General features: G+C 43.9%; 1 protein-coding gene across 1 annotated transcript in view; it reads left to right on the top strand.

Moving 5' to 3' along the window:
- The first annotated feature begins 791 nt into the window (after positions 1 to 791).
- Positions 792 to 25732, top strand: part of PSD2 (pleckstrin and Sec7 domain containing 2) — a 40825-nt gene continuing 15884 nt past the window's right edge. The window contains exons 1-8 of the mRNA XM_035103483.2: positions 792 to 1306; positions 2141 to 2629; positions 6225 to 6419; positions 13011 to 13091; positions 16159 to 16271; positions 16933 to 16991; positions 21559 to 21648; positions 23449 to 23492. Of these exons, the coding sequence (XP_034959374.2) occupies positions 792 to 1306; positions 2141 to 2629; positions 6225 to 6419; positions 13011 to 13091; positions 16159 to 16271; positions 16933 to 16991; positions 21559 to 21648; positions 23449 to 23492 (1586 nt within the window). The remainder of the gene's footprint in view (positions 1307 to 2140; positions 2630 to 6224; positions 6420 to 13010; positions 13092 to 16158; positions 16272 to 16932; positions 16992 to 21558; positions 21649 to 23448; positions 23493 to 25732) is intronic.

Here is a 25732-nt window from a genome sequence, read left to right as displayed (position 1 = left end):
ATGCTTTACCAACACCACATAATGTGATACTTTCAGTTGAATGATTTATATAGGACCACCAATGGACAAGGCACTTTACACAGCATCATGCTTTTTTTAAAGGCTTAGGAGTTAGAGGAGCAATGGACTCAGGGGCTGGAAGGGAGAGAATGGTGGACATGTGCCAATGCAGTGCTTGGTGCTTGGGTTTTCTTTTGGCTGGAGATGCCAGCTTTTAATAAGACTTGTTGTTTAGTCGTTTAGTCGTGTCCGACTCTTCGTGACCCCATGGACCATAGCACGCCAGGCACTCCTGTCTTGCACTGCCTCCCGCAGTTTGGTCAAACTCATGTTTGTAGCTTCGAGAACACTGTCCAACCATCTCATCCTCTGTCGTCCCCTTCTCCTAGTGCCCTCAATCTTTCTCAACATCAGGGTCTTTTCCAAGGATTCTTCTCTTCTCATGAGGTGGCCAAAGTATTGGAGCCTCAGCTTCAGGATCTGTCCTTCCAGTGAGCACTCAGGGCTGATTTCCTTAAGAATGGATAGGTTTGATCTTCTTGCAGTCCATGGGACTCTCAAGAGTCTCCTCCAGCACCATAATTCAAAAGCATCAATTCTTCGGCGATCAGCCTTCTTGATGGTCCAGCTCTAACTTCCATACATCACTACTGGGAAAACCATTAACAAGACTTACCATCATTTAACTGTCATTTAATTTTAAATATCAATCTGTTGAGATTCTGATGTTCTCTCTCTCTCTCTCTGTAGACAATATTCAAATCAGCGAGTCAAGTCAGAATCAACAGAACATGAATGGAAATATTCCATTTTCACAGTCACCGGAAGCATATGATGAGCCACACACCTCAAGCACGCAGCTAGCCACAATCCTCTCAAATGAGAGCAAGTGGCCAACAGAGCCAGCAGAAACCCCTGGCACCGCACCCAGCATCCGCAACAATGCTGACGAGCCACCCGGATCAATGTACAAAGGCACGGATCAGGGTTCCTGTGTGGAGGATGCAATCCAACCTCAGGGAGCAGCAGCAGACACAAGGAGGGAGAAGTCTCTTCAGCAGGAACAGTCAGGAAGTGCCAGGGACAGTATCAGCAGCCTGGTGCTGACAAATGGGTTACACACAGAGTCTGGAGAACAGAGAGATTTTGACAGCAAGGGGGAAGCTCTGACACAGACTCAAACCACTCCGAGGACTGGGGCTGCTGCTTTGGAAAAGAACAGCGAGACATTCAGCAATGCAGGGTTGCATCTACGGCAGGATGTTGCAGAGCTGTTTGATCCCGAGGATGGAGAAGAGCAGATAAGGTAACAGAAATGTAGTCCATTCATTTGAAACTCAGATTAGTGTGTATGCCTTTGAGTTTTTTCCTGAAAGCTGCCTTAAACTGGGAGCTGGGTTTGGGAATTCCGAGGCTGCCGCTGACTCAAAGGGTGCCTTCTTTTGCTGCCCCTTTTGTCCCTCCTTCCCCCAGTGTGTCAGCTTTTTTATTTAAAGGGCTGGTACTCCAACTTGGAGCCATCCCCCTGGGGTTGTGCCCTCTGCCTTCTCCAACAGGAATCCCTAGGCAAGTAAACTTCCTTGGGTGGTGGGTGGGCTGAGTCAGATTTTTCACTGGATTCTGTGACTGTGGTACCTCTTTGACACAAAATCCAGACACAAAGGAATTAATTATCAGAGGATTTGTGCAGTATGTCTTGTATGTCAGAAGCTTCTTGCAGCCTTGCCCAAATGTTTCCCATTTTGGAGCCAGATTCTGTCTTCTTGGTTCTCTTTATCATCCTTCTGCTTATCAAAGAATTTATTATTCTTTGAAGTTCTCATCCCACCCCTTTCACTGCTAAAGAAGCAAACCGCTTTTCTTGCCTCTTCAGCACGTCATAGAAGTGTCTAAGAAAATACTACCAGGCTGTTAGACATTTTCTGGTCTTAGAGAGCATTTTGTGCTACAGTGGTTGACTAGATTATTGCAAAAGTTCTATTCTAGGATCAGGTATGTTTCGCTGCAAAAGCTTTCCTATATTCTGTGATTTGCATCTCTACTCTTAAAACCCAATTCACAAATTATACTATCTCTGGGGGGGAAAAGACATTCAGTGAGTGCAAATTCTTTATTGTTGAGTGGTATGGTTTCATTTCAGCTTCACTGGCGCAGAATGCAAGCTAAGTTGCAGTGACGATGACAGGGAAGATTTTGCATTCAAAGACATCAGGGACGGATTCAGTTCTACCTTTGAGAAAATTGTTGAATCTGACCTCATGAAGGGTACATACTATAGCAGTCTGGATTCCTTGGACGTGCTCTCGCTGACAGACGAGACAGACAGCTGTGTTAGCTTTGAAGCTCCACTCACACCTCTTATTCAGCAAAGAACTAAGGAAAGCTCTGAACTTTTAGAACAGAAACTCCTTGCTCACGGGAAGGAAGTCCTGGAGCCCACAAGAACAAATAAGCAGGAAGGCGCAATGGCCGGGGCAATGGATGGTGACTCTGGGAGCCCCCTGAAGCATTCCATCACCAGCAGCCGGTCCGAAAATGTGCTGAGCAGGGTATCTCTGAAAAACATCCCCAATGGGTACCACATGGAGAGACCAGAAGAAGATGCCACAAGGCTTATTAATTCAATCAGGTAAAACGATCCTCTTATACTAACAGCCGTCAATCAATTTGATATTTGCAGTTGATTAACTATGCTGTTTTAACCAATTATTCACTAATGAATCACTTGAAAATTCAGCTTTATTTCATATGCTTGATGTTGTTGCGGTATTTATAAAGCTCCAGGTTTTAATTGGTCCAGTTGGTAGATCAATCTATGAAAGTGTAAGTTTATTAATTGTTAGATACTAAATTTGATTGAAGAGGGTGATGTGTAGATTGTTATCACATTTTCATAAGTATCTTCAGAAGGCACTTGTGCTGAGATTTTCATGATATACAAATATATTCCTAATTAATATAACCCTAGTTAATGTATTAATTTGTTAAAGGCAGATTATTAATTGTACTATTAATTAATTAATTAATTAATTGCATTATTAATAAACTGAAGTGGCAATCCTATATCCACATACCTGGGAGCAAGGCCCATTAAACGTAATGGTACTTATTTCTGAATATAGGTTTGCACTTTAAATTGCATTAATTGGTCAACAACCATAATTATTTCTATATTGCTGCAGTGCTTAAGAAAGCAGGGTTAGGAGGGAAAGGCAGCATGCAACTCAAGGCGTTTACAGTCTCTTTTTTACTATAGGGGAGAGAAGGAGGGAAGAGATAAATGATGGAAGTACTGTATACTATCAGGGATACTTCTATAGACTCCACTTCTTGTTCATTCAGCTTTGGGAAATGCTCTCTACCTTCAGGAATTCTGCTAGGTGTGACATCAAATGTCTTAATTTGCATTTGACGTGCAAGTTTTTAGGGAGTTAATAGTTATCTAGTTTACTGTGGGCACCGATAGTTGCCAAGATCACTACAAGCAGGGAGGGCAATCGTTTTCTCCACTGTGAGATGAGCGCTGCGCCCCATAGTTGCCTTTGACTGGACTTAACCGTCCAGGAGTATTTTCCCTTTTTACCTTACAATCCTTAGGAAATCCCCTTATCTGAAGCTGCTTGTTTGCATGTTGGCCATGGGCTTCCTTTATACCCCACAGAGGGCCTGTCTTCTTTCTGCCCTCCAGAAGCAAGAAAACCCCCATGGCAGGGAAGCCACTGTTGTTTTCTCTCCTCATCGTCAGCCAATATAGGGCAGTCTCCCACCAACCAATCCCCCCCATTAGCACAATATCATTCCCTAGGTAATGTCAGGCTTGCTTTTATTAAGCCCTATGCACTATGCGCAGAAGAATTTTTTAAAGAGGATTCTTGGTGACATAGGGACACCACTTCAAAATGAGGGACTATGGGATGCTATGGCAGATATATGTTTGGTCACGTAGCTCCTTGGCCAGTTCTATATATGTCACGGTCCAGTCGACGGGCGGTTGAAGCCCTGGCTGAGGACGTCAGGACCAGAGGCAAGATGGTGGTGTAGAAGCAGGAGCAGGTGCAGGGCTGAGGGTCCAGCAGCAGGCAGTCGCAGGGTCAAGGAGCAAGGCAGAGGCGAAGGTCTGGGAGTCAAGGAGCAAGGCGTCGGCAAGGCAAAGGTCCAAGGGTCGAGGAGCAAGGCGTCAGCAAGGTGAAGGTCCAAGGGTTGAGGATCAAAGCGTCGGCAAGGCAAGGGTCCAAGGAACAAGGCGTCGGCAAGGCAAGGGTCCAAGGAGCAAGAGGCCAGAGGCAACCAGGCAGAGATAGCGTTGCTGTGGCAAAGAGCTAAAGGGAACCAGGTGCAGTGAGGTATCAAGTGGCCTCACCTGAGTGGCCACTCCTTGCCTCTCCAGCACAAGCTGAGGCAGGCCCCAGTCCTGCAAAGCACTACAGGCCCCAGAGCCTGACTCCTGCCCATACTCCTGACAATATAGAGGTGAGAAAGCTTGATGGGTGTGAAGTATATTGCAGATCTGGTGGGGTGGGAAGAGCAGGTCATGTCATGTTCTGTACAATTCATAGTCTAAAGTGGAAAAAAAACTGTAGCAGTGCTAAGATGGCAGGTGGCTTGCAGTGGCAGAAATCAGATTTTTACACCCTGCACTTCCATGATTTGATATTTGGGGTATTTCTAGCATTTGTGGATCTTCGTATTTCATGGGCTGAAGTGTAGTGATTCTGTTCAGACATCTGTTCAAAACCATTGGTTTTGAAGCCAGAGAAGTTGCATATTGTGTGGGGTTTGGCCTAAAGGATGGGTGCCTAAAACCAACAGATGATGGCTATGATTCTAGTATTAAATGATAGTAGCTATTGAATGGCAGCAAAAGTGTTAACTGCACACATTTGTAACAACAGTTTGATTCCACTGAATAGAATAAAATAAAATAAATATGGAATATAAAATAAATTATATAAAATAGATAAAATATGGAATATTACAGTTTGATAAAAGCTTATGAATTTACATAATGTAATCAAAATTTCACAAGGAAAGAGAATTCTGGATACATCTTAAAAGGAAAGGTGTAGTTTTATTGATACTGCAATAAGAGATATTTTTAAAATATAAGTTGGTATGGGATTTCATGTTTTCGTGTTTTTCTGTATTTTCTATTTTAATTGTTAATTTTAAATGTTAGTTTTCAGTAAACGACCATAAAAAGGCTACATCTTTATCTTATAGTAAAGTCATATTAATGTTCTTTAGGATAGGTACATTTTTTTCTTTTTTCATTTGCAAAGTGCCATACTGTATATTCTAAAGGTGCTATTAGGCCAGTGCACAGTCCCAAGACAGAAACCAGGTTAAATCCCAGATGTACGGAATAAATAAGATGTACGGAAAGGAGGACATTTCTAAAAATGTGCCAAGATCAGAGCACAGGTTTCTAATCAGAACAGCCTGAAAAGGCCTTAAACATTCAAGTCTAAAGGCTGCTTCTCAACATTGTCACACTAGAATGCAACATGTTTCGAGATGGTTGTGTTCCTGCTCTGCATGGAAGCGACAGCTCAGCCTTTTGCGGCTCATCTCTTTCTATGTATTTTAAGCGATCATTTCTAAAAAATGTCCTTGAGTGTTCCATACTCATAGTGCATATGTTTTGTACCTGAAGGCAACCTGTTATGAGGCCACAGTAGTATGATTCCTAACATATGTTAACTCTCGACAGCTGTCTTCATAATAAATCTATCCTATCAACTCATTGATCTGGAAGTCTTTAATCTTTGGCTTCTTGAGAGACCACAGAAACAATGGTTACATATCGTTTGAATTGTTTTGTACAGACTGAAGCTGTGTTCCTGATTTACCCCAAATCCTAGTATATTGTGAAGTGTGACCCCTGTATTCCAAACATCCTACATGTGGAATGCTGAGGTCCTCATCGGACATTTTAAGATAAGGCAGAATAATCCTGTTTTGATGATCCAAACATTTAACACCCTTCTGCAAGAAAAAATACACTTAAACCAGTGTCTGCCAAAGTGGCATCCGCTTGTGGGAATATTAGTCTCATATCTATTTGAACAACTTATCAATGTAAATTTGGGGCAAAAATATAGTGCTTTGTAAAAACAACATGGTTTAATTGATGGGGTTATTGTTATGCCTGATAACTTCACTACCCTGTTAAGCTTTTGCTTATTTAGCTGTGTGTTGTTGTTGTTATTGTTTTGTCCTTGCAGTGATGCCAGCATAAAAGATGCCCTTTCTGACTCAGACTCTGATATGGGTAGCACAGAACAACTTGACCAGGGAAGCACAGACACCCTTGTCAATGGCTGCAAGGCAGACAACGCGGCTGCCAAGAGATTGGCCAAACGCCTGTATCACCTCGAAGGTTTCAAGCACTGTGATGTAGCCCGCCAGCTTGGAAAAAAGTAAGTGCCATCAACAAAGAACCAGGATAAAACAAGTACCGTAATTTGCCAGAGAGTATGAAAACATTTGCAAAGGTTTAGAAGTGAGATAGAAGAGGGAACATGGCCCTGCTTTTGTAGCAATTGGACCAACTCAATTCCCTTACCCTGATCCAGTTGCACATAAAATGTGGGTGGAGATGCTCATTGAAGGAAACCCAACATGGGTGAAAAAGATCCCCATTTGATTGATCTGAATGTGCATCCTTACCCACTTTGTCCCAACTAGTCATGCCTACTAAATAGCCAATGCAGTGTGGCCAGAGTGGAAGAGAGACAGTATACTCAGAGCAGACCCACTGAAATTAATGGACTTAACCGAGTCATGTTAAGGGAGCCAGTGTGGTGTGGTGGTTAGAGTACTGGACTAGGATATTGGAGAGCAAGGTTTGAATCTGCACTCAACCATGAAGTGCAGTAGGTGACCTTGGGCCACTCACCACCGCCTATCCTAACCTACCTCACAGGGCTATTATGAGGATGAAATGGAGAGGAGGAGAAGCATGTAAACCACCTTGAGATCCTTGGAAGATGAAGGTAGTATATACATGCAATAAATTAACTAACTAAATAAATGTTCATTAGTTTCAATGGATCTACTCTGTCAAAAAACATAGACACCTCTGGTTGCAATGTGACATTGCCATGCTGTCTATGTGGTTTCTGAGTGGCTTTAGAAAAACTTTGTTTGGATCGGAGTGAAGAAGCAGCGGAAGAAGATTGGAAGAAATTTAAAATTTATTTGAAAAATAAGCGTATAATAGATTGAACCAATGGAGGTGAGGGAGATACAAAGAGGTTGTAGATAATACAAGGGTGTGAAATATGTATTGAAAGAAGATAAGGATAAATTAATTAAGAAGTAGATATAGATCGAGTTCATATGGATAAGACATAAAAGATATAGTAATAAGGTAATATTAGTAATATGAAGTAATAATTAGAGTTTATATAAGATTTAGAATTTACTAATTTTGAATTGTAAAGAACCGCAGTAGAAGGGGGAAAGAGGAAGTCAATAGATTAGAAATAAGGGTTATAAGATAGAATTTTTGTTTTCTGTATTTTTGTATTTTTTGCAATTTGCATTTTTTGTGTTTTGTATTTCTTTTTTGTCTTTTGTATTTTTGTATGTTTTTGTTGTTTTAAAAAATCTTTAATACATCTTTAAAAAAAATAGAAAAACTTTGTTTAAAATAATAATCACCCAAGCAGCGGCAGATTGGAAAAACAGTGGTTGAAAAAAGTATGGAGAAACTTTGTTGAATTTATAACATAAAAAGGTTTCCCGCCAACATTTCTCCACCACCATTATTATCTAGACAATCTTCACAGTGGGGGGAAAAAGTTCCCCAAAATTCAGTTCCTCCATGGAAAGTTTCACCCCTTTGCATGCGGGTTTAATTGCGTCAGGGCTCACTCAAGGCTTTATCTTGGAATCTCTTTTCCATTTGAAGTCTTAGCCCTGGGACACATGCATATGCACCTTTTCTCTGGGCACCTATAGAGTCAACATCCACCAACAGTAAACTGCAGTCAGAGATTAGAGACAGAGTGTGTCTTTCAGGGCTTTGGGAGTGACTTCAAGGCTTGCTTCAAATCAGCACCACTCTCTCCCTCCCTCTCTCTAATATTTTATGTGGGGAAACTGAGCCCAGGTTCCTTGTTGTACTTCTGCTCCTAAGGCTTCTGTATGGCAAATCTGAAAAGGGTCAATAGTTCTTGTCCCCATCCCACAAAATCAGCATTCACATTTATGGTAAATATATTCTGAACTCAAATGTATGTCTTGAAACTAAATGGGGCAGTTTCCCATCAGAACACTTATTTCTGAGAGAAGGGGCACCTACTAATTTAAAGTCCCACACAGCATGAAAATAGCTTTATTACAATGTCTCCCTAAGGGCACGTTGACCTCATTTTCTGAAAAAATAGGAACCTGGTTTTCTAAGTGACAGCTTTTCCTGACATTGTATTCCTGCTTTCCATATCTGTTTCTAATTTAAAGTTTAAAGAGAGAAAGGAGAGAAATGATGGGGAAGAGGGCTGGGGAAGCATTCCCCAGAAACAAAGAAAGGATTTGTGCTTAAAAAGGAATAGCCATATGCTAGAGATTTCAAATCTACTAAGGCTACTTCAAGTCTTCAAATATAAATTCCTCTGAACTCCACCTTTCTATACAGCCCTCCATCTGAGGATCACAGGGTGGTTTACAATATAAAAATGTAAAGATACACAACAGAGCAACAGGCAAACCCAATAACCCCCCACAGTTTAATAGATTTTTTAAAACCAGCAGTGTGTCTTGGGCCCAGACTTGGCAGCCCATACAGTTGGAGCAGAAGCAGTCTTCCCCCAATGAGCAACCTGGCTGTATACCTGCCAAGTTCCGGCCTGAGAAATAAGGGACTGGACCGGAAGTAGCAGACCGGAAGTAGCGCTGCCGCCATTTTGGAACTGGGCAAAGCAGCATCAAAAGTTGCTTCTAAGCATGCTCCGCCCAGTTCCAAAATGGTCGTCGTGCCAGAATAAACCGGGGAAAAACTGGGGACAGCTGGAAAAACGGGGGTTTCCCGGGGAATACAGGAGACTTGGCAGCTATGCCTGGCTGCTGATTCCTGCACCTGTTGAAGTTTCTGAACCAGCTTCAGAGGCAGCCCCACATATAACCTGTTGCAGTAATTTAATAGAGACTACCAGAGCATAGACAACAGAAGTTAGGCTATCCCTGTCCAGATAGGGGTGCAGCAAGGCCACCAGCCTAGGCTGATGGAAGGTAATCAGCACCACTGAGACCACCTGAGGCTCAAGCGACAGCAAAGGATCCTGAAGGACCCCCAAGCTGCATTCCCACTCCTTCAGATCTAGGCAACTGCCCAGTGATAGTGCCTTAGTCTTATTTGGACTCAGCTTCAGTTTGTTGGCTCCTTTCCAGCCCATTACCAAAGCAAGGCAACAGTCTAGCTCAGGCATCCCCAAACTTTGGCCCTCCAGATGTTTTGGACTACAATTCCCATCATCCCTGACCACTGGTCCTCTTAGCTAGGGATCATGGGAGTTGTAGGCCAAAACATCTGGAGGGCCGCAGTTTGGGGGTGCCTGGTCTAGCTCATCTACTGCCTCACCTGCAGATGCAAAGGAGAAGTATTATCACCAAGCCCAATACCCTGCAATGCAGGAATCTCAACTAAAGCATCCATGACAGATGGCCATGTCCAACCTCTGCTTAAAAAACCTCCCAGGAAGGAGAGCCCACAACCTCCCGAGGGAGAACATTCCACCGTCAAACAGCCCTTGCTGTCAGAAAGTGCTTCCTGATGTTTTGTCAGGATCTCCTTTCTTGTAACTTGGAGCTATTAGTTCGGCTTGCTCCTATGTGACAGACCTTGATATATTAGAAGATGGCTATCTTATATCCTCTTGATCTCCGCTTCTCCAGGCTAAACATACCCAATTCCCTCAACCGTTCCTCATAAGGCGTAGTTTCCAGACCCTTTATTATCTTGGTCACCCTCCTCTACACATTTTCCAACTTGCCAATATCCATCTTAAATTGTGGGACCCGAACTGGACACAGTACTCCAGGTGTGGTCTGACCAAGGCAGGAGAAAGCAGTACTATACTTCTGTTGATGCAGCATTATCTTTTTTGCTGTTCCACTACACTGCATCATCCAATCATTTGGAGGTGCTTTAAAAAAATCAATTTAGTTTTCCTCAGGGGCATCCCCACCCATTGGTCCACCTGAGGTGAAACAGGAAGGCAGGGCCGTCTTAAGCACCTCTGGCGCCTTGGTGCGATGGATCCCTCCGGCGCCCTCCCGCCCCATTTCCCAGCGCGTCGGGCACAGCACGAAGCGCGGCTGCTGCAGGCGCTGCTGCGCGTTGGCCGGGCGGGCTCAGCGTGCAGCGCGGCTGCCGAGGGCACTGCTGCGTGGAGGAGCGGTGGGCGGGTGGGCCGGCGCAGCTGCGTGGCGCCCCCCCTGGCGGGCCGGCCCTGCAGGAAGGTTCCACCTCCTCACCCCAGCCTTGCTTACTGGGGTTACACAGATCTCGACAGAAGAAGCTGCAGCCACACAACCCCAGTGGCAGCAGGGGCAAGTGGGGCATTCGTGGGGGCACTGCCCTGTAGGATTCTGCCACCCAAGGTGGCTGTTTCATCCTGCCTCAGGGGTTAGCCAGTCCTGATTTCCCTTCAGACATTAGTTCCCATCATGACTTTCTCTGCTTTTCATAGTTGCTCTCTGGAAAGGGAAATATAGCAACAGAGCTAGGAAATTGTCCACCAAAAGATGCCAAATGACTAGATCAAGGAGGAAAGGCTATCACCTTGCTCTGTAGAATCTCTGCTGTGCTTGTGCTTTCTGAGCCTAATTTCTTTCTGCTTTTACTGCTTGTCTTTAAACACTGCACAATATGACTGGTAAATAAGATGGTTTGATCCCGGAATCGGCTAATTCTGGCCTGAGAGCCTTCATCTGAGGATCACAGAAGAGCTATGTATCATCAGGATATTGCTGACTATATACTCCAAAAATCTGGCTGACCTCACTAAACCGTTTGATGTAGAGAGAGAACCAGTGGGGTGCTTATGTCTGGATACAAAATCTTTAGGGAGGACAGGCAAGGGTGTCACTCTGAACATCTAGGAGGTTGGGAATCCCAAAAAGGGAAGACTGTTCCACAGGAAGAAGTACTGTGGCTGGAGATACCAGCCCCACCCTGCCTAGGAATGTACTGTTGTCCTCCTCACCATAATCCCCATGGTGGTCTCGAGAGAGGTGGCCTGGATAAACCATTATGCTAGATGAATAAATATCCTAGGAGAATTATTGTTCCAGCATTTATGCCGTTTCAGAAAGGCAATATGAAAATTTAATAACTCAAAGAAATGTAAATGTTTTTTCTTTGGGAAGGTGTGTTTTAGTTTAATTTAGTTTAGTTTAGTTCTTTTGGGAAGGTGTGTTTTAGTTACTTTTATTCTTACTCCAGTTGGAATACTGGAGCTGTGGCAGGAGTTAGAATCATAGAATCATAGAATCATAGAGTTGGAAGAGACCACAAGGGCCATCCAGTCCAACCCCCTGCCTAGCAGGAAACACCATCAAAGCATTCTTGACATATGCCTGTCAAGCCTCTGCTTAAAGACCTCCAAAGAAGGAGACTCCACCACACTTCTTGGCGGCAAATTCTACTGTCAAACAGCTCTTACTGTCAGGAAGTTCTTCCTAATGTTTAGGTGGAATCTTCTTTATTGTAGTTTGAATCCATTGCTCCATGTCCGCTTAACAAACATGATTTCAAGTATACATAGCATGTGAATGGAGTTTCATGTAAAAACACACTCCCATCAATCACAGTGTTTTCTTTTTGTTCTTGTTTGCTTGGCATAGCCTGGGGAACAGTGGTCAATATGCTTTGATTATTCACAGGCATTTAGCATGGCAACAAATGGCTCACTTTTACTCTCATCTCTATCACTTTCAGGTAAACCCCACATTCACCAGCAATGCTGAGAAGTTGTGTAAATTAATGTGCTTTTGTTACATATATTGCTTCTCCAAAAGAATTGTATATATACTAATAAATGCATTTGTTAAAAGCAACAGGGATGGGACGCCTTAAAAACTAAAATTTAAGCTTTCATAAACTGTCATAGACAACAGTCTATCAGGTGCCATAAGACTCTGTTCTTTTTGCTGCAAGACCTACCCATCTGAAAATTCGTTTATTGCAACAAATCAATGCTGGTAGATATGTGCAAAGAACAACCTGGATGTGGTGAATTTCAACCTGCACCAGTGAGTGGCACTAGAAATGAGAACAAAATCTGGTAATTTACCCAAGGCAGCTTGTTGCGAGAGTTACCAATATATGACTGGATTTTCTGAAATTTCACACCGCATTCCTGACAATGCTAAAAATTATTGGTAAATGCCAACCTTTATCAAATACCCAACATACGTAACTGTTAAGAACCCACCTCTTTTCTCTTTTAGTGAAACATTCCAAAAATAAATGCAAAAAGCTGAATGAGGAAGCCATTCAAAGGCTAACAACATAAATCTTGGACATTGCAACAAAATATTCTATATCCTTGCTCCCCACCCAGCCACAATCCGGTTCTTTGGTCTCTATAAAGCCTTCATTGCTAGGAGTTCTCCTGGCTAGCTCCCAAGTCCTGACAGTTCGTTTAATAACTGCTATTCACCGGTCACTGAGAATTCTAGTGTCTGCTTCATTAATACAATAAAATACAATTAAAAGGGGGAAGGACCTCCAAGTCAGAATGAGTCAAAAATACATGGATTTCTATAGAGAACTCTGAGCATGAATATTTTTCAGTCCAGTGGGATGGCTTGGCTCTTCAGTTGAAAACCAATGGGACTGGAAAGAGCTCATATTTGGCTGGATCAATTTCACTACAGATTGAGGATGAGCTGAGACATGTATCTAATGTAGGAACACAAACCCATGTCCAGTGGATTGTGGAATTAGATTCTCTGGTGAAGAGTATGCACCAGTACACTGACTGTGGCCTCTTTAATTACAGTAATGAATTTAGCAAACTGGTAGCAGAAGAATATCTCCGTTTCTTTGACTTCACTGGACTGACCTTGGATAAAGCACTCAGGTGAGCTGCAAGGGCAGGGATCTCGAATGCGTGTGTTAGAGGTAAGGCCCCACACTATCCATTTCTGTTACCATCATTTAATTTCAGACATCTCAGGAGTCTAACAAAAATCAAGCACTTTCAACTTGATTGCCTGTCTCTAATGTCTGGATTCCTCTTTATTTACAAATACTGCCTTTAAATAGGTTAGTTTTATCAGCCGCATTTTGGGTCATCAAATAAAGGGCAGGCGAGACTGGGTGGCGGGCCAAGTGTGGCAATAGCACAGCTTCATATTGTGGTGCTTTCCACTTCCCATCTATAGCTCTTTCCAAAGAGAAAAGTCACTTAAGAATGATTTCTCATGGAGGTTCCAAATGTATGTTGCCAGTAGAGGGGAGTTCCAGCGGAGTGGAGGGGTAAGAATCCCTTTCTCCATTGGAAAAAACCCTCCACAAAGCAGCTTTCCCCCCCTGTAAAAAGACACCTGGTTTCAGGATACGTACATGGTTTTCCACAACATTTCGTCAGATTCCGTTTCAGACTTCTAGTCCTTTCATTTAAGCCAGAGTACACTTCTTCTCAGTCTCTATTCCCCTCTGTTTCTCTCTGCTGTGTTCCTTCTTCCTCCTGCTAGGTGCTGGGCTTGGTCCAAAGGGTTACTTTCTGTACACGCATTTGGATGTCATCTAATACAAGCATACATTTCCCCACTGAAATAGCAGGTCAGACTGTTTCTATATCTGGGAGAACATTCCCATGCCTAGCTTCTAAATATTTTCAAAATTGCTGTGTTGAACTGCCAAATGAGACTGCCTGGAAGCTTCAGTAACAGCCCCACACCATCGGATGAATGAAAGCTACTGGGAGCACATCACGCCTGTACTATGATGTCTGCATTGGCTCCTTGTTCTCTTCCAGATACAATTCAAGAAGGTGGCTTTAAACAACATGGCTCTGAAGAGCTTAGCTTCAATGTACTTTGGAGACATCTCCACTCGCAACATCTGAGATTAGGAGCTTGTGTTTACAGTTTGTGCAACAGATGAAGACAGCAAGAATATGAAGAGAGACTTTCTCTCACTAGAGAGTCACACTTGGGAGTATCAACCTAAGTATCTTCCAGATGTGTTTTAAGATTTTTTGGGGCCATAGGTACATTTTACCAGGTTGTTCGCCCATTTAGACCGTTATCGTCCTGAGACCTGTGGGTATAGGGTGGTGTACAAATGTAATAAATAAAAATAAAAATAATAAAACTCTGAGTGCTTGTCCACACTTCTGCTTGTTCAGCATCCCCACTCAGAGAAACCCACTCTTTCCAGCTGAATTGAGGCAAATGTCAATCAAGTTTTCCACAGATGGACATTTCTTACAATTCAGCGGTAAAGAAGATTTTCCTGGGGAAAGCAGTGGGGCAAACAGAAGACCACTTGGACAGAAAGCACAAGACAAGTGGAAAACCTCTTGGACCCGTGCTTTCTAGGCATGGGACCAGCAAGGTGTGGGCGAGCACCAACTGGCAACCATAGTTCTCCAAATCCTCAGGCTATGGTCCTTCCCTTTATGTGCAATCAGATCCTTTAAACTGTAGATGCAGATTGAACAAGACCTTCAGCACACAGAGCATGTGCTATGGCCCCTCCCTGGGTCTCAGGCTGGCAAAGACAGAAGGAATTTTAATTATATTTTTATAACACAGAAACATTTCCCCCCTGTTTTGCTGGAAACTTCCTGCCTTTGATGTCCACCACACCTCCTCAGGGTTGAACAGGCTAAAAAACTAATTATTTAAGGTTAAAAAGGCACACAAAATGGGAAGTAGTGAGAAGAGTTGTGCTAGTTGTTATAAGTGGCATTCCAGGTTTACTCTAACAAGTATCCATGGCACTCATATAACCAGAGCCCACAGTCCTTCTGCATTGCGATAGAAATGTTTAGGCAGAAGCAGGGATGGACAGAGGGACGCGGGTGGCACTGTGGGTTAAACCACTGAGCCTAGGGCTTGCCGATCAGAAGGTCAGTGGTTCGAATCCCCGCAATGGGGTGAGCTCCCGTTGCTCGGTCCCAGCTCCTGCCAACCTAGCAGTTCGAAAGCACATCAAAGTGCAAGTAGATAAATAGGTACCGCTACAGCAGGAAAGTAAACGGCATTTCCAGGTGCTGCTCTGGTTCGCCAGAAGCGGCTTTGTCATGCTGGCCACATGACCCGGAAGCTGTATGCTGGCTCTCTCGGCCAATAACACGAGATGAGCGCCGCAACCCCAGAGTCAGTCACGACTGGACCTAATGGTCAGGGGTCCCTTTACCTTTTTAGAGATGGACAGATAGGTCTGGTTCTGGTTCTTCTCAATTTCACATTTGCTCCTTCATAAATTTATTCTATTTCTGGATTAATCTGCATCTAAAAAATAATATCTGCATAATATTTTGTACTTAAATATTATTCTATTTATCCATGTACACATTTCCAAATGTATTTTATCTGAATATATGCATTTGTAATGCGTTCCATAATGCATTCTTTAAAGCAATGAACTGTATCAAAATATGAAGTTCCCCCCCTTTCACATGTTAGTCCAGGAGTTGTGAATCAAGTCAGATAGATTCATTCATTCATTCATTCATTCATTTACCTAACAAAATTTATATACTGCTTGATTGTAATAAGACCACCAGGACAATTAAAAACATTCAAAAGATAATTCAAATCACTGGAAGGGTAAAACAAGATCAACACATGTGAACTTTTTCCACGTCTGGGTAGTCAGATGCAGTCCAGTCCCTAGGTAGGGGGAGACCCACTGTAGCACTGTGCCCCAAATCCCCATTGTGCAGAGCTGCTCCCAGAGGTCACCATAGTTAATGATGCTGTAAGCCTCAGTCTTGTGCCTTTTTTCATCCAAAACCAGGTATAGTGTTGGCATGCTCAGCTACCTGGAGATTTAACATTTATAATGAATAGTATAATAATAAATATTGTGAAGTCCCAGAGCCACATCCATTTTAGGTATCTCACGGCCTCTGATCAGCAGCTTTGGGTCTCCTTTTGATTTACTTGCTAACTTTTTTACATTTCCACGTCTAGAACATTCCTAAAAGCCTTCCCCTTGATGGGAGAGACACAGGAACGGGAACGTGTCCTCATCCATTTCTCACACCGATATTGCCAATGCAATCCAGAAGAGAGCACATCAGAAGGTAATACCACCTTATGTTCAGAACTGGGCCTTTTTGCCCCATATATCACCTTGCCATAACTAGCTTTTTGAGAGGCTTGCCAGTGAAATCTCCCTTAAAAGTTAACAGAAAACATGCAGAGTTTGGCAGAATGAGCAGAATGGTTCCCCAAAACAAAATAACTGGCTTCCCGCATTTTGAAATAACGCAGTGCATTAAACACACATTACTATCTAAAGAGGAGTCGCCCCTCCATCAATAAGAACCTAAAATTATCTAACTGCACCACAGGAGAATACTAATACTAGACTGGCCTATTTAGGATCTTTGTAAAGTACATATTCCTGAGAGCAGCACTTTGAACCCTTGAAATGAGCTTTATAATGGTTTTGCTTTTTAAGCAAACTGAAAGGAAGGACTAGCCGGTTTCCTGGAATAATGCCACTTGCTTAATAACTGCATTTAGTTCAAATAGCTAAATAGTTATTAGGATGAAAAGTAAGTGGGAATGAGGCTGTTGCAGAAGTAGAACAATATCTTAACTTGGAGCCAAATGAGGCTGACCTTAGCAGCACGCTTCTCAAATTTTGTTCTCGGCTTTTTGAATGTTCCCCTGCCTGAATACTGTATAGCTAATTGTTAGCGAAGTTTAGAAACAGGCTAAATTTCTTGCATCTTCCAGATGGAATCCACACGCTCACTTGTGCCCTGATGCTGCTCAACACAGATCTGCATGGCCATGTAAGTATTTTCAGAAGAAGACCTACATTGTGCTCTTGCTCTTCAGGTAGATATTGTTGCTACCTGGAAAATGCCTTTGAAAACTGATGCCATGGCAGTAGCAGACAATGGCAGGGAAGGGCATTCAATTCCATGCTCTATTAGCAGCAAAAATGCTGCCTACAGCAACTGTCCCACATCCCAGACTTACAGAAGCCATCCCTGCTGGATCCTGGGGTGTCACGATTTGGCTCCAACAAGAGCGCGGACCCAAGAGACAAGCGTCTCGATTTTCCTCTGCGATATGTTAGAGGGTATGTAGCAATGGAAGCTTCTTCCTTCAAGTCTCATCCATCTGGGATTGTAGGGCAAACTAGGATAAGCGTGTATAAGAGTATATTTTCAGAATAAATTGAGATATATGATGAAGACTCCTATTAGATTTCGTCAAAAATGTTGCTTTCCTGTCAGGTCTAGTCTGGATTAACCTTCAATTGTTCACCTATTACCCAGTCCATGACTGATCTCAGACGCTGCTCCAAGACAGCCTAGGATCTGTGTGAAAGAGAGATACAAGTAATTCGATCGCAAGCCTTCTGGAGGCACCTCCAACCAGAGACCTCATCCAGCACTATCATGATGTTAAGCAGCATGAGAGGCAACTTGCTACATTCACATCCGACCCTTCCTTCCAAAGGAGCCAGGATAGACCCTTGTTGCATTCCACATGCCAGTGCAGTATTGGTGTGTTGGTGTCATGAGGCACATGGGCTGCCCATGGAATATAAGGGCTGAAAGAAAATGCTTACACGACTGGAAGAATTAGTTCTTTCTTAAAATTCAAATGAGTGAAGCGGCTAATAATATACTAGGCAAAGGCACATACCCAAGAAGTATTTATGTTTGTGATTTGCTTTGCATGTGTAGACCCTTTAACCACCCCCTAAATAAATTCAGACAATACTCAAATTTTTGGTTTGGTTTTTGGCAGAATTTAGGCCACAACTTTATTGATTACAATCGAGTGGTTGCATAGGCTCTGGTTCGACTAGCTCCCTGCACCGTTGCAGGTAGTACTGACCCAGGGCACACCATAGGTGTGTTCACCTTGGATGAACACCCATTAAAAAATTGGAGTTCTTGTTAGTAAATGCACCATTTACTAACGAGAACTCCAATTTATTTAACTTTGGGTGAACACCCGGCACAGTGGAAAGTGGGGTCATGCCAGTCCACCAGCCAGATGTCCCCCTTGACTCAGGGCTCAGGGCACAACCCCTCTCAGGGTTGACCAGCCCAAGAGTCCCTGGATTCCTTTAACGGAATACCCATCGCATAGGGATGGCTAGAGCGTTCTGCCACCCCTATCACCTGAACCAGAGCCAGGGCAGTCTTGAGAAGGTCGGGCGCCCTGGCGCTGAGGGGCGGAGATCGCTCCGGCGCCCCGCCCTCGCAGCGCGCAGCGTGCAGCATGGCTTCCGTGCAGTGCCCCGCCTACCGGCCCGGTGCCCTGGCGCCCCGCGCCACCGGGACTCTACCAGAGCCTATCCACAACCTTACAAGTTGTGACGATTTGCTACATGGCAAGCGAAACCCAAAGCCTATCAGCCAAGTGGGGAAAATTCCTGCCATGCCCCTGTCCCAATGACAGATGACACACAATGGCATAGCAAGGTCAAGCGTACAAGCCCTAAATATAGGGAGAGGTGGGCGAGTGTTCCGATGCACTGGCCCAAAAGAGGAAGCTCAGGGACACATGCATGGGCTTATACTGCATAGAGGTCCCTCGACAGAATTTAGCTTGCATCCCATTGGTCTAATTGCACCCAGCATCAATTGCGGTCCAATAGGGTGTCGTGGACATCCAAAAATTCCCACCCACAACACAGGGTTTGGTTGCCAGGCCACATCGCAACACGTGCCCTCTTGTTAGGGAGGATCCAATTAATCAGATAAATGTGCACCCAGCTGCTTTGTTCTGATTGCTGGATTGGTGATTGTTGAGAAAAGAACACTGCAACTTACATTGATTCAGACAGTAGCACTCATCCTTTTAGGCGGAAGTACTGTAGATCCATGGTAGGCCACAAGTTTTGTGTCACGGTCCGGTCGGCGGGCGGTTGAAGCCCTGACTGAGGACGTCAGGACCAGAGGCAAGATGGTGATGTAGGAGCAGGAACAGGTGCAGGGCTGATGGTCCAGCAGCAGGCAGTCGCAGGGTCAAGGAGCAAGGCAGAGGCGAAGGTCTGGGAGTCAAGGAGCAAGGCGTCAGCAAGGCAAAGGTCCAAGGAGCAAGGCGTCGGCAAGGCAAGGGTCCAAGGGTCGAGGATCAAGGCGTTGGCAAGGCAAAGGTCCAAGGAGCAAGGCGTTGGCAAGGCAAGGGTCCAAGGAGCAAGAGGCCAGAGGCAACCAGGCAGGGGTAGCGTTGCTGTGGCAAAGAGCTGAGGGGAAATGCTGAGCTTTTATCCCTCCCAGCTCCTGCCACCAGGTGCAGTGAGGTATCAAGTGGCCTCACCTGAGTGGCCACTCCTTGCTTCTCCAGCACAAGCTGAGGCAGGCCCCAGTCCTGCAAAGCACTACAGGCCCCAGAGCCTGACTCCTGCCCATACTCCTGACACTTTGCTTGTTCAAGATACAATCCCTAACAACTTCTGAGAAAGACACTTGTCTGCAGCTGTGGAAAGGAGCTGCCAGCCAGCATAGTGAGTTAGGTACACCAGTTAAGCATATTTAAAGTTAAGCACATTGAAAGGGAACAGTTAATGCTTCTACACTGTTGTTTGACAAGATGAACAGGCTCCAGTTAACCCAAACCCAGTTGCATGCTTGTCTCTGTTTCCTGTCTCTAAGGCCCACTTTTTACAAGCAGCAGAGCCCTTATGACACATTCTTCCATGAATACACTAACTGCATGGAGGAGAGTGAGGGGGAATTGTACCAAAGGAATGTATAAAAAGGACCTGGATGGCTCGGGGAACTGAATTCTACACTGTTCCACTTCAGAAGTGAGCAAGGGGCTCAAGTGACAAAATGCTTCCCCGCGCACCAATTTACCTGCAAATAGAAATGTCATGGAGAGCTGCTTCTTGGAACTTTCTTCTCTCTGACATGCCTGTTTCCTGTGTGCAGATTTTATTGTCTGTCTATGGAGGAACATTCAATCATTGTAAATCTGCAACTCCAGTCAGAACTAAAATGGCTTAGTAGCCAAAGAGGTTTACCTGCTGCTTGTGAGAACCAGGCCTAAGTTACCACTGAGAAAGGAGGAGGAGAATTGGGCAGGAAATTAAATTTCGAAGCCCCAAATTCTTCTGTAGGTGAAATGGTGTGGTACATACAGCAAGTTCAGTGAGGATTAAGTCTTTGGAAGGCATCTCAGAGCTGTAAACTTTCAATGGCTATTGTGACATTAATGTCTTCTTTCCTCTCTCCTCCTTTCTCTTTCTCTTCTGCTCCGGGATCCTCTTATTATTGCTCTTTAACCCTTTCTCAGGTGGTAAGTGCAGTTGTTACAATTTGCACTACATTTCTGTACATTTTGGGCACTTGGAATTGTAAAATATATGCGTTAACAATGAAAGCAATACCTACCAAAGTGCTGCACTTTTAAAAAAGGAAATGTGTGTAATGTGCATGTCTTCCTAACTTTGTTCCTCAAGAAAAAAATTGACTGCCTCTCATGATTGTTCAGAGAAGCAATCCACAAGCGCTAGTTTGCACATAAACCTAAGTCATTTGGCTTTCTGCAGGTCTCGTGATTGTCCCCATGCCACTCTCAGCAACATCCACTTCTTTGAATCCCTTGATTAGGAAGTGCTGCATTTTAATAGGCTAAATTTTCATCACGATGCCCCTGCCCTAGCAAGAGGTGTGATATTTGTATTGTAGATAAATCGCACAATCTTGCTCAACCCAAAAACTATGGGACCAGGGACAGTGCAGGAGCAGCCATTGCGTCAGATGTGGCAAGGAGAGGAGAATCTGGCTTGGACAATCATTCCACTCTGAGCAACATAATACAGAACTGATAAGTTGAACCTGCGCAAGGCACCCTTTGAACCCAGTATTTATTTATTTATTTATTTATTTATTTATTTATTTATTTATTTATTTCTGTTTTTCTTATCGGGTGCCCCATATTGCAACTCCAGTGTCACACATCAACACACACATTTCAAACAGGTTTCCTGGAAAGAAAAAAAGAGATGACAATGGGGAAACAATTCCCCAGTTTCTCCCCCCCCCCCACAAAACAAAGCCCTGCAGCAAGACTGGAGCCCATAGCCCAGCCTGGGTGCCCACAGCAGAGTGCCTTATTCATTTCATTTCACATTCATAGGCAAAAAACACAGATAACCTGGTTCAGTCAAAGCCTGGCAGCTTATGCAAGGAAAACATTCCATTTTCTTTCTTTCTTTGACACTGCTCTACTTTGGGCTACAAAGAAAGAGTTCATTTGACATATGTTTACTTCATTTATCTCCATATATATATATATATATATATATATATATATATATATATATATATAGCCTGTAACATAAAAAACTTATGGGGGAAATAAAGTATCTGTTCTTCTGCATTGCAGAATATTGGGAAAAAGATGTCCTGCCAACAGTTCACAGCAAATCTGGACAGACTGAATGATGGGAAGGATTTTGCAAAGGATCTGTTGAAGGTAATCCTGTATCTAGTAAAGGAAAGTGGGGGGAGAAATGGGGTGTATTGTTATTGCAGGAAATTCCAAGCGTCTGTGGCTGAAGAAGTTCCATTATGCTAAGGTGCTGAACATGCATGCAGTAGGAATGAATTATTGGGAGGACATCCCTAGCCTCTGCTCCATTATCTATGCTTTTCTGAGAACTGTTATATTCTGTTTGTTTAACTATGCCTCTTACAATAAATAGTTAAAAGATATTTCTGTGGGTTTTGGTCCTTCCTGGCTAACATTGCTAAACCAGTCCTTGCTGCTCAGCCTCCTACTAGAGTAAAGATTGTCTAAACGGCTTGGTTAAGGTGTTTAGCGGTGGCAGTCTACCTTACGTATGGGGTACAGCTTAGTCCTTCCCGGAAAGGGGGCAGCCCAGCGGTCTTCGGAGGAAGAGCGGGTGCGCCAAGGTGGGGGAGAGACAAAAGGTATCCCGAGTCGACACGACATGGTCTATGCTGTGATTATTTTCACTTTCATTCTTAGAGATGCTCTTCTATATGTCATGATCAGAAAATAAATACATGTGGTTCCACCTCCTTGAGGCTGCCCCACTTCAGATTCCAGCTACGGGGTGGCACAAATGAATGCCAAAACTCTCTGCCATTGGAAAGCTAGCATGAAAGGGGAAAGATGAAAGCCTAGGCTTCTGTGTCTGATGCACTAATCTTCTTCAAAGATGAAGCGCTGCTTATATGAGAGAATTTGAACATGCAGTTTCCTGGCCCTTCCAGGTGTTGCTGCACTCCAAATCCCATCATCCCTGACCACTAGCCATGCTGGCTGATGCAGACGGGGCGGAAGGTAGCTCCAGAGCGAATGTAGCCCCAGGCCTGAGAAAGCTTCCCTAGTTCTGTGATGGGTCCTGCTTGTAAGCTTCCCACAGGCATCTGGCTGGCCAGTGCGGGAAGAGGATTCTGGGCTAGCTAGGCCTTTGGTCTAATCCAGCAGCACTCTCTAGCCATGTTTACTGTATCAAATAAACCTCTCACAGCCTCACACCCCAAGCAAAGGAAATTGCCCCTTTATTTACAGGGTTTGGGGTACAGAGTTCTATTCAAAATGTTTCGCAAATGGGGTTATTATTATTATTATTATTTGTGTGTTTTCCTTCTGGTCATTAGTGGAAATCACCCACTCTCTTATGTATGAGTAAATGACCAGAGCCAGAGTTCATAAATTTTCAAATATTTTCTTAGTAATTTCAGCCATGGGCAGACTAAATTCCCTGCCCCCCTCATGTATGGGAAAATGGCTACAGGGTCACAATTCATAAGATATATTCTGCCATTTATTTACAGGGGGAAATGGTCAAGACTTTCACATGTGCTTAAACTTTAAACCTTAATAGACAAAATGGTAAAAACTTAGATAATCACTTCTTTAAAAAACAACAACAACACTCTTTTCTAACTCTGAAAACCAATAATCTTTCCTTGCCAGAAAGCAGAGCTGGGCTGAATTTCAACCCATCACCACATCAGACACATTGCCTTCCACATAGCTATAAAAGTTTTGCAGATGCCTACAGGTGTGACCAAGCCAAGAAGAAACAACAGCTATTCCTTTATTGTTCAAATAATTTGATTAAAAATGAAGATGGACAAGCTCTTTAAAACGATTTCCTATGATCAGTCAGGGACAGAATATAGCAATGATGACATTTCACCATTATAGGCAGATTTAATAATGGTTGATATGGGCACCGTCCACAGATGGGAATCATTTTATGAGGACCTACTAAGAGCTGACATTGTGTTCTTGTTTCAGGCACTGTATAACTCAATAAAAAATGAAAAGCTGGAATGGGCTATGTAAGTATGTTTTTAAAGTGTTTTATAATGTGCCTTTGTAAAAAGGATTAATGCATCTTAGAATTTGTCCAAGACAGAAAACGGTTTCAGAAATCGACATCTTGAATGGTATGAGGAGGTAGACAGTAGAAGAGGTTGTCAGAGGCACTGCCATCTACAGTCAATGTAAACTAGAGCAAAGAGCCATACCTGCCAAGTTGCTGTCAGAGAAATAAGGGACCGGGCGAAGTAGCAGACCGGAAGTAGCGCTGCGCCATTTTGGAACTGGGCGGAGCATGCTCAGAAGTGACTTTTGATGCTGCTTTGCCCAGTTCCAAAATGGCCGTCGCGCCAGAATAAATTGGGGAAAAACAAAAACAATCTGTTTTTTCAGCTAGGAACAGCTGGAAAAACAGGGATTTCCCAGGGAATACGGGATACTTGGCAGCTATACAAAGAGCTCACCTTGGAAGCAGCTTCCTTTGCTCTCTGCTGAATGGGAAGGACAGGGGGGTTCCAAAAAGCAGGCAACTTTGGCACAGGAGCTGAATCAGTGGGTTGAATCCAGTCTTGCCCACAGCAGGACACCCTTGACCATTTGTGACGCGAGGAGCTGCAGGGCAAAGAGGAAGTTGGCTAAATTGGAGTCTCTTCTGTGAATGGAAAGAGCCTTTCCATTTGGAGAACTGACACCCTGGATCTAGCCCCTTGGGTGGATCCACAGAAATTCTGTGGATGGATCCACAGAAATCCATCCCACATGTCAGCTGTTAGCACAATGCAGATGCAAGGAGCTATACTTTTTTAAAAAAATTCACTCATATACAATATCATTTTAACCTGCTCTGATCTGCTATTATATTTAGTTGCTTGTTGCTTCATTTGTTGACATTTTTAATGATTTGCGTGCCGAGGCCCCCAGAAAATTCCCCCCAATAACTCAGACAGACACATCATTTTAGGTTTTGTTTTTGGCATAATTTTGGCCACAGCTTTATGCAAATTACAAATTAATTTGAGTGTTGGCCTTAGGCTTTGGTTTATCTTCTGCCCCACGGTGGGACAGGACCAGCTCTGACTTCCTACGGTAGAAAGTCAAGTAAACACCCCATGGTGGAGGAGATAGCTGAGTCCAGGCCATTTCCCCACCAGAAATGTTCCCCAAGGCTCGTGCTCTGTATTGGCCTCAGCCCCGCACCATTGCGGGGGTATAAGGACTAGAGCCCCGGAGCCCCAGGATTCCTTTAATGGAATACAAGCAACACTGAGGGGCATGCACCTCCATGAGATGCCCCTCCCAAACTCATCAACCAAAGCCTAACCTGCAACCTAACAAGTTGTGACTATTACTAAGCAGTAGGCGAAAAAAAAAACCAAATGGCAACAGCCAATTAGCCAAATGGAAAAAATTCCTACTGGCCCCTGAATACAGGCGGCGCCATAGCAAGGTCACTCTAAACCTGCAAAGAAAAGGAGGTGGGCGGGAGGGAGATTGAAATCACCTAGTCAGGAGTGAGCTGGGCGCTGAGACGCTGAGTACTTAAACCCTCGCCCTGTCAATCAAGGAATGGATACATGCAATTTACCTCAGCAACACTCAGCCCTCCAATCACCTTATCTCTTTTAATTTAGACCCACCCCTTAACACACACACAGGCTTTTCTGCTGGGTCCGGCCGCAACACTCATTATTCCCTATGGGGTTAATGAGCTTTAGTGTCCCATTGGCCTTTCTGCAGTGGGTTGCCGCTTGCTCTACACCAGCTGTTTTGGGTTCTGCATCCTCTTTGCATCTCCCCACTAAAATCAGTCCCCATTGTATTGTGCAGAGATTAAAGGGAGCATCTGAAGAAGCAGCTCCTCTTATTTCTGAAACATTGCGGTGCAAGCCTGCCTATCACAAGCACAAGGGTAGCCAATGCGACACCCTTCAGAGGTTGTGGACTACAACTCCATGATCCCTGACCATTGAGCATGCTGGCTGGGGCTGATGGAGATTGGAGTCCAAAATATCTGAAGGGCACCATGTTAGCACCCTGCACTAGCAGAACTGAGTTGTTGTTTTATTCCCCGGGGTGTGTGTGTGTTGCTAGCAATTTCCTCCCTGCACTCCCAGTGACCTTTTCAGCTATGTTTTAAATGACATTATCTCCAAGGACCATCCAAAGTGTCCTTCAGAGGGTCTACAAATACACTATGGGGACCACCATCTTAGATCACATGTAACTCTGTACTGAATGAAGAGTCAGAGGCCTACAAGCA

The sequence above is a fragment of the Zootoca vivipara genome, chromosome 8 (assembly GCF_963506605.1).
Source record: "Zootoca vivipara chromosome 8, rZooViv1.1, whole genome shotgun sequence".
In the NCBI taxonomy this organism is placed as follows: Eukaryota; Metazoa; Chordata; class Lepidosauria; order Squamata; family Lacertidae; genus Zootoca; species Zootoca vivipara.
This window is presented reverse-complemented; position numbering and strand designations above follow the sequence as displayed.